The sequence below is a fragment of the Camellia sinensis genome, chromosome 13 (genome assembly GCF_055761805.1).
Source record: "Camellia sinensis isolate YWXY chromosome 13, ASM5576180v1, whole genome shotgun sequence".
In the NCBI taxonomy this organism is placed as follows: Eukaryota; Viridiplantae; Streptophyta; class Magnoliopsida; order Ericales; family Theaceae; genus Camellia; species Camellia sinensis.
Window position 1 is genome coordinate 73,929,062 of NC_138973.1, and position 9,059 is coordinate 73,938,120.

Consider the following 9,059-nt stretch of genomic DNA (forward strand, 5'->3'; position numbering starts at 1 on the left):
AAAAGGTAGCTTTATTTTTTAATAAAGTTGGGGAACAAGCTTTATACAAAATATATTCGGGGCAAAAAGCTCTACAACATTTCAAAAAAGAGTACACCTACAAAATCTACAAAAGCAAAAAAGGATTCACAATAAAACTCCTTTACACCATAAATGAAAATGATGCAACAGAGACATTTTGAGCTTCAATATTATCAATTATCAATTCCTTTCTCTCCACAAGCACTACATAAAGACGCAAATGGTGCCACCATCCATGTTTTCTTTCACTTTTTCACCTTGCATCCATCACCTAGCATTTCAATAGATTAAGAATTCAATCTGGCATCACTTAATGAACCAAAAAAATAGCTAGAAGCAAACTATGTAGCTCCCAAGCCACTTCACAATGAAGTAATAAATGATCGGCCATCTCATATGCTCTAATAAAATACCTCTTTTGTTGGAACTCCATATTTCCAAATGGTCCTCAAAATGAACGAATACCCCAATGAATTGGACTTCATAGTGAAAGCCCCCATTCCATGCTTCCACACCTCTGAGTCCACTCCATTCCTAAAAAACTGGAACTCCAAAAAAGTCATCCACAACCTCTAACTCTCAATCATAAAGAGGTATAATGAAAAACTGTTTCAAAGCCATCCCAGATTCAAAAACACTCAAATTGTCAACAACCAAACCATCTTTGTTGACACAAATACTTCGAGGTTCCAAGAATGCCTCCAATAGAGGGACCTCCTTGCAACCAAACATCATGCTAAAATTGGAATTTTTGGCCATCACCCAACTCAAACCTTATGTGCTAGGCAAAATCCAATCAAAGAATCATTTTATGAAGTGTCAGCATTATTCAGTTCTCTCCAACATAATTTTTCATTTTAGCTACAACAGAAATAAATATCAAATGAATAATGTATTCATTATTCCTGAATTTTGCAGTAGAAACTGCAACATGTAATTATTAAATAAAGCATCAAAAGAAAACTTGTATCACTCAATGTACTGATCAAACCTGTGCTTGGAAAGTAGAATATTTTCTTCAACAAATTTTTATAAATAGTTCAAAAGCATTATCATACAAAGAATCAAGTCTATTGGATGTTTCAAGGGCGGAACCCAAAACATTGTTAATTCCCACTACTCATTTTGTTTCTTACCAACATCACCAAATTTGAAGTGATGATCAACCTATATACCCTATAAATTCATCCAAATTCTTACTCATTTTCCAACAAGCCAAATGCATCCAGCAAATATCACTCCCACTCAATTGTTGAAGGAGGCTTTGATGTAATGTCTTGAACAACTCGGTTTACACCCCGAACAGTGTTGCAAATCTTTCTAGCCACATCATCAAGGAACTTGTGTTCAAAATTATACCTGAAATTTTCCAATTCCCAAAGACAAAAGGAAAAAGACATATATGAGAGCAGTTCCAACTTACAAGTACCTTGCATGAAAGCTCAACAAAGGTGAATCATAATTGTTTCTAATTTTCATATATCAGTTAACAAAAATTGGAGAGTGATCATAACTTTTTTGCGTATGCATCCAACATCTTTTCAACATGACATGGTCAGATTAAAACACCCAAATCTCTTTGCAAGAAGGAAGCAATAAATGAATGGAAAAATAAATAAAATAGAATATACATAAAAATATTCATTCTCACCAGTCAGCAGTCATTCCATCTTGACTTGTAACAGCTCTAAGGGCAACAACATGCGAATGTGTTCTTTGATCTCCTTGAACTCCCACTGATCTTACTGGCAAAAACACAGCAAAAGCTTGCCATATAGAATCGTAAATACCAGCATCCTTTATTGATTGAATGAAAATCTCATCCACCTGGAAAATATTAAAAAGTTGGTAAGAATAACCAAGATAATCAAGATGCATAACCCATGCAGAAAAATCCCCTATACCTGGCGAAGGATCTCCAAGGCATTTCCTTCAGTGACATCACCCAAAACTCGTACTGCAAGGCCAGGCCCAGGGAACGGGTGGCGTTTAAGAAATGCCACAGGAACCTCCAAGATCCTTCCCAATTCACGCACCTTTGAAATAAAAATGCATAATCAGCATAACAGTGGATCACATACAAGTATGTATAAAGTTGCAAGGAAGCATAAGTAAAACCTCATCCTTGAATAAAAGTTTAAGCGGTTCAATGAGCTTTAATTTCATATCCTTGGGAAGTCCTCCAACATTGTGATGGCTCTTGATTGTGTGAGAATGGGTACTTCCACTTCCAGGAGGCGGGCAAGATTCAATCACATCAGGATATAAAGTTCCTTGGACCAAGTAAGCAGGTCTCTTTCCTAATTTATTATCCAAATCTTGAGCAAAAGCATCAAAGATACTGATAAACTCCTTTCCAATGATCTTCCTCTTCATCTCAGGATCAACAACACCTTTTAGCTTGCTAAGAAATTGCTCTGTTGCATCAACACAAGTAACAGGTAAATGAAGATCCTGATCACATGTTTCCATCACACGCTCTCTCTCCTTGTACCTACAGGAAATAAAGACTACAATCAGAATTCAAATGATATATAAATGCAATTATGTCAAGGAAGTCTTAAACATGAATAAGTATTTAAAAAGCACTATTCTTATTTCATTTTTCATGCAATTCAAACATTTATAAAACAATCTACTTTCTACGCCTGGCAATATGTTATTTCACTCTTACCTCAATAAACCATTGTCAACAAAAACACAATGAAGCCTGTCTCCAATTGCCTTATGAACAAGGGTGGCTGCAACTGTGGAATCCACACCTCCAGATAATGCACAAATCACATGATCTTCGGCCCCCACCATGCCTTTGATAGCTTTTATTTCTTCATTGAGTACATCTTCCATTTTCCAGCCCGCAGTTACTCCACAAACATCAAAGAGAAAATACCGGAGTGTTTCCATCCCTTCTGGTGAATGGGTCACCTGAACAAGATTAGACAAACTCATGGTTTAGAATAGAAGCGCAGATGCCAACACCAATGTGCAATATTCCATCAAGCATCCTAGAATACCAACACATATCTGTGCATACTTCATTGGACCAAAAAAAATTCTCCTTTGTATAATCATTTCACATCAACGTCAAGTCATCAATTAAAACCGATGCCATTCACATAGAACTAACAATATTAATATATTATTAGTGTATGCATATATCAAGCTAATGTTGAAATTGAAGAAGCTGCTAACTAATCCAATTTGGCAAGAAATGTTATCACGCACCTTTTGCTCAAAAAAATCCAATCCCCATGAAATGGAACTAATTCTTATTTATTCAACATCTTTCCTGTTTAACCATATTGTCGTTAAGTGTATATTATTGAAGCATCCTAATAATTTGGAGGGATATATAACTCCTATAATTTCCAACTAGAACACAAACATAAGTAACAGAAAACAGAACCAACTGATATATGGAAACTAAACATTCTTCACCAAGAAAATATGCTACATGACAAAGTGATCAACTCTTTCATCTAATTTGAAACAAAATGATGATCGTCATTTCATTAATTTGAGTGGTGCCCTTGCCACAACCAAATACTAGTGATACAAAAGCCCTATACTGATTTAACCCAAAAATCATCTCTTTTGCTATTATTTCAAAGCACAATTTTAAATTATTGGCTGTGAAAATCAAAAAATGGCCCTGCCACATCGAATGGAAAGTAAACAGAAAACCAAACTGAGTCATTCTTCCTCTCATTTCAATGAAATATCTTCAATCATCCCATTACGATGGAACTTGTCCTTGCTGTTAGGACTTGTGTAGTACAGACAATTAGTAAGGCCATCTCCATAAGCTTTATTTGACATGAACCACTCCAACGGACATACTCATATTTAAGCATAAATTTGAGTAAAAGCCACTAAAGGCATAGCCACAATTCGAGAGTCACAAAATAATCTTGAATTTTGAATAAGCATTTGAGTTTCCTTTAATTTGGGTAAAATTTGAGTAATCTCAATTTTCATATAAGTTTGAAGTTCTGGTCAAGGAATGGGGTGTTCACACCCCTTCCCTTTCTCCGATCATAAAGCCCACTGATCCCTTTATTTTTCTTTCATTCCCCCTGAATAAGTAAGGCCCAGCTCCTTTTAATTAAAAAAAAAGGCACAGTGAAGCACCCAATTGAAGTGGCAAAGGCCTATGCTGCAGTAAGAAAGAAAGTCTGCTAAAGTTACCAAGTCACTTAGTCGAACTAAAAAGAAAGGGAAGCTGAGGTTATGAAGTAAGGTCAGCTGGTTAAGGAAAGCTCTACAAATCTAAATTTGATATAGGTTTTTGAGTCAAGTATTGGAGATGCCTAAGAAATATGTTTGTCCCATGTGAGCAATGACTAAATTCACAAAAACAAACTAAAGAACCAAAATTTCAAAAACAAAATATTTCCCAAACCCAAATCAATGAAATCCAATTATACCTCCGGGTGATATTGAAGCCCATAAAACCGCCTCGCCGGATTCTCAACAGCCGCCACCGACCCCTGATCACTCCGCGCCAACACTTCAAACCCATTTGGCAATCTCACAGCCTCATCACCATGACTCATCCACACAACCTGCCTATGACCAACCCTCTTGGACCCAAACAGACCACAAGCCTTGTTCACCTCAATTTCCATCCTCCCATACTCTTGCTTATCCCCAACCCTAACCTCCCCACCGAGTCTCTGCACAATCAGCTGTAACCCATAGCATATACCCAACACAAACACGCCGTTGGACTCGACATACTTGATGAACCCATCTGGGAAACACGGCGGGTTGGGCGCGTGGACCGAGTGAGGGCCACCGGAGAGGATGATGACAGATGGGTTTAGGTCGGCGATGGATTTGAGAGACGAGGTGCCGGAGATGCAGACAGAGAAGACAGAGAGGCTTCGGATTCGGCGAGTGATGAGGTGGGTGTACTGAGAACCGAAGTCTAGGATGAGAACTAGGTTTGTTTTCACGGCTTCAGCTTCCATTGATAGGTGGTGGTGGTGAATAGAGCTAGGGTTTTGGGGGTTTGAGATGTGTGGCGGGCAAGAGGGAACTAGGGTTTTAGTGGGTTGGTTAATATCTGCCAATAAAAACTTGGGCAAATTATAGAAATAGTCCTTTCAGTTTATCCGTATTTTTATTTTGATTCCTGTATTTTTAATTATTTTAATTTTATTCTTGTAGTTTAGTTTTTGACTCGAAATGATCTAATAGTTGGCATCATTTGGGAAGAAGGTTTTCAGGTTTTTTTGGCTATTTTAACTACAAAAAACAAACTAAATTATTTGAGCCACAACAAACAAAACATCACATCCAATCCATAATCATTACATTCTTCTCTTATAAAAAAAATCAAAAAAATCAAAAAGCTAAAAAATCCTTCCCAAACCAAGCATTTAGCCCAGGCTAAAAAAGCTAAAAAATTCAAAAAGTCAATCTACTTCCCAAACGGAGGCTTAACGCCTGTTAGTTTTTTGGAGGGAAAGTCGACGCGTGCAAGGCACGTGCAGGCCAATTTTGACTTTTTTAAGTGTTTTTGAATCAATTCAATTTGTTTAATAGATGTTTTATTTAATTTTATTATTATTTAAAATAAGTTTATTTAAATATTTAATTAAAAAAATAACATATATTTTTATTGATATTTTATTTATTTAGTTTATAAAAATATATTTATTTAATTGCGTAAATATATTTATTTATTGATATTTATTTATTTATTTAATTGTGTAAATATTTTTATTTTATTTTATTTTTTACACAATAGATTAAACATAAACTAACCCATAAATCGTCTCATAAAAAAAAAGTTAAAAAACAATGAGTTTCATCGTTTCATAAATGTAATATTTACAACACGAGAAAGACATGAATGAATGGTTTGGAAAAAATATAATGTATAATGGTTAGGATTTTTGGATACAATAAATCATTTGTTAGAAAAAAAGAGTGCACAAGAATAATTTTTTTCATCTTTCTTTTTCTAAATTATAAATCATGGAATCATTATAAAAAATAATAAATTATGATATTTTTTAAAAAAAAGTATATATAGTATAGATATGTTTAAATTTATTTGAGAATAAAATTGTGCTTAATTATGGAATAACATATATTTTTATTGATATTTTATTATTTAGTTTATAAAAATATATTTATTTAATTGCGTAAATATATTTATTTATTTATATTTATTTATTTATTTAATTGTGTAAATATATTTATTTTATTTTATTTTTTACACAATAGATTAAACATAAACTAACCCACAAATCGTCTCATAAAAAGAAAGTTAAAAAACAATGAGTTTCATCGTTTCATAAATGTAATATTTACAGCGCGAGGAAGACATGAATGAATGGCTTGGAAAAAGTATAATGTATGATGGTTAGGATTTTTGGATACAATAAATCATTTGTTAGAAAAAAAGAGTGCACAAGAATAATTTTTTTCATCTTTCCTTTTCTAAATTATAAATCATGGAATCATTATAAAAAATAATAAATTATGATATTTTTTAAAAAAAATTATATATAGTATAGATATGTTTAAATTTATTTGAGAATAAAATTGTGCTTAATTATGGAATAGAGAGAGAATCTATATATAAGGTTTAATTTTTATTTTATGTTAGGTTTAATTTTATGTTTATATAATATACATTTTATGGGAGATAAGAGAGTTTCATTTTCATTAGATTTATTTTAGAACAGATAAGATTGTATGAGATTTATATTTTTTTAAAATAAAAACTTTATTTATTTTGAGAAGGTGTAGCACTTGTGCCTTTTAAAGCTTTTGGTAAATGTATTTGAACCCTTTATTCTATTTTGGGAACCTTTGGTGTTGTTGCACTTTAGTTTTGGAGGGGTACAAATTGATTTAAACTTGTTGGGTTTGGTTGTTCGCACTTATTTTTGTCAAAAGTTCCTTGGAGACTTAGAAATTCCATTCTAGGGTCGACACCAGCGTTCCTAGGGTCGACCCTTACCTGTTGATGAAGTTCTAGAGGTGTTGCTGGAACATAGGGTAGACACCAGTCTGGGGTAGTGTCGACCCTCTTCTATCTGTGTGTTTGTTGCTGGAAGATAGGGTAGACACCAGTCTGGGGTGGTGTCGACCCTCTTCTGTCTGTGTGTTAGTTGCTGGAAGATAAGGTAGACACCAGTCTGGGGTGGTGTCGACACCTGCAATGCAGTCAAAGCTTTCCCAGATTTTTTTTCCGCTTTGGTGTCAACACCACTGTTGCAAGGGTCGACACCTGCGACTTTTTCCCAGATTTTTCTCACGGCTTGGACCTACTTTTTGGAGATATTTTGACTAGATATTTTGAGTTGACTTTGGGGCTTATATCTATTTTTGACCTAGTACTATATAAAGGCCCCCACTTGACCTTTTCTCTCACTTTTTCTTCCATTTCCTCTCTCTAAACCGTGAAACATCTTCTCTCTCTCTCTCAAAACACTTTTCACTCAAAGATCCTTAGATCTACTTGTTTGAAGACCTCTACTCACCTTGCTCCTTTGAGATAAAGTGTAGAGCTTGTCGAGGGCTTCATTTTGATCGCAGCAAAGCTTGGTTTCTCCTCCGTTGACTTTTGGGTTTTTCTTCCTTCTTCCCCTTCTAAACTTGAGGTAGGGATTCCTACTCATTTTTATGATCTTTAACCTAAATGTGAAGTTTTTGTATAAATGGTTTAAATTTGGGAAGTTAGGGTTTGTAATGTATTATATTGAAGAAGAGGGATTTTGTCTTTTTGGCCCATATATATATATATTTGGGGTCTTAAAAAGAGATTATTATTGTTGTTGGTAATATTTGGACCTTTGAGTCAATTGAGTTGAAAGGAAAAAATGTCATATTTGGGTATATTTGGGTCATTAGTGTAATTAATGACATTTGTTATGAAATTGAGTTGTGGATAATGAATTTTGATCATTAAGAGATAGAATGGTGGAGTTGGATTTATAAATCGCTTACTTTTGAAAATGCCAATTATATATCTGTTAAGGCATTTATTATCTGTTCAGAAATAACTGCTTTGGGCTATCGGTGGAGGATAGTCTTGATTGTTGTAGGCATTGCATGATGATTAGGTAAATTGAAACTAGTCAAGTTGTGTATTTGAATACATGGGTGCTGAATCCCGCGGACGAAATTTTCGTAAAATGGCCATTTGAATATAATTATACATGGATGCCGAATCCCGCAGACGCAATTTCCGTAAAATGGCAATCCGAATATATCTATACATGGGTGCCGAGTCCCGCGGATGAAATATCCATGAAATGGCCATAAGAGAATGAAAATACATGGGTGCCGAATCCCACGGACGCAATTTCCGTAAAATGGCAAGATGTAGTATTGTTGGCATGAGATGTAGTCTTACTTCTGTTATTTGGCCAGGTTCTGAGCCATGTTTATAAGTTGAGTTTTGTTAAATTAAACATTTATCAAGTGTTAATGTTTTAGTTATTGCTCATGTTATGTTTAGCATATATCTACTGGGCGTTGGCTCATCCTATATGGGACATCATTTTCAGGTACAGGTAGTATGCCGCCTCCGAGGTCTTAGCTTGGATGGCAGTGGGAGTCGAAGACTCTTTTTGTTTTATTTTGTTGTATTACATGTATATCAAGCCAAGGGCTTAGTTTGTGTAGAGTTAGTACTCTCCTTTTGAAACCAAGTGTTGACTTGGAAAGTTGTAAGCCTATAGGGCATTTACTTTTGTTGTCAACATGTAATACATTTTGTAAAGAATACTCTGATTTATGAAATTATGCTTTATTTTCTTTCGTCTAAGTATGTCAAGAATGTATGATTTATGGGTTTATTTTGAGGGCGTTACAGAAGGAGTGGGAGGTTGAGAATTGTGTGTGTGTGTGTGTGTTTATCTTTATTTCTTTTTATCGGCAATATATTTGCATTAGATAATTTTGAAGGTAAATATTTATGTTATCAGAATAGCCAATAGATGTTTTATTTTTATTTTTTTTTATAAAAATCAAAAATTCAAAAAATTAAATTTAAGTTTTTGAAATACGTAGGG

At 34.3% G+C, this 9,059-nt stretch overlaps 1 protein-coding gene across 1 annotated transcript; it reads right to left on the reverse strand.

Moving 5' to 3' along the window:
• Nucleotides 1–1,018: 1,018 nt before the first annotated feature.
• LOC114281822 (GMP synthase (glutamine-hydrolyzing), putative / glutamine amidotransferase) lies at nucleotides 1,019–5,186 on the reverse strand. Its single transcript, XM_028224417.2, has 6 exons — nucleotides 4,449–5,186; nucleotides 2,696–2,946; nucleotides 2,140–2,515; nucleotides 1,926–2,057; nucleotides 1,673–1,848; nucleotides 1,019–1,380 (listed from the first exon to the last, which is right to left on the reverse strand). Exons 1-6 carry the CDS (start codon nucleotides 4,992–4,994, stop codon nucleotides 1,257–1,259), a joined length of 1,605 nt encoding a protein of 534 aa, XP_028080218.2. The 5' UTR covers nucleotides 4,995–5,186; the 3' UTR covers nucleotides 1,019–1,256.
• Between the last annotated feature and the right edge of the window lie 3,873 nt (nucleotides 5,187–9,059).

Excerpts from the sequence above, each read along its gene's own strand:
- LOC114281822 (XM_028224417.2), bottom strand. The coding sequence starts at position 4,994 with ATGGAAGCTGAAGCCGTGAAAACAAACCTAGTTCTCATCCTAGACTTC. Across the intron at positions 2,516-2,695 it reads GTTGACAATGGTTTATTGAG|GTACAAGGAGAGAGAGCGTG; the intron begins GTAAGAGTGAAA and ends TATTTCCTGTAG. Across the intron at positions 1,849-1,925 it reads CCTTGGAGATCCTTCGCCAG|GTGGATGAGATTTTCATTCA; the intron begins GTATAGGGGATT and ends AATATTTTCCAG.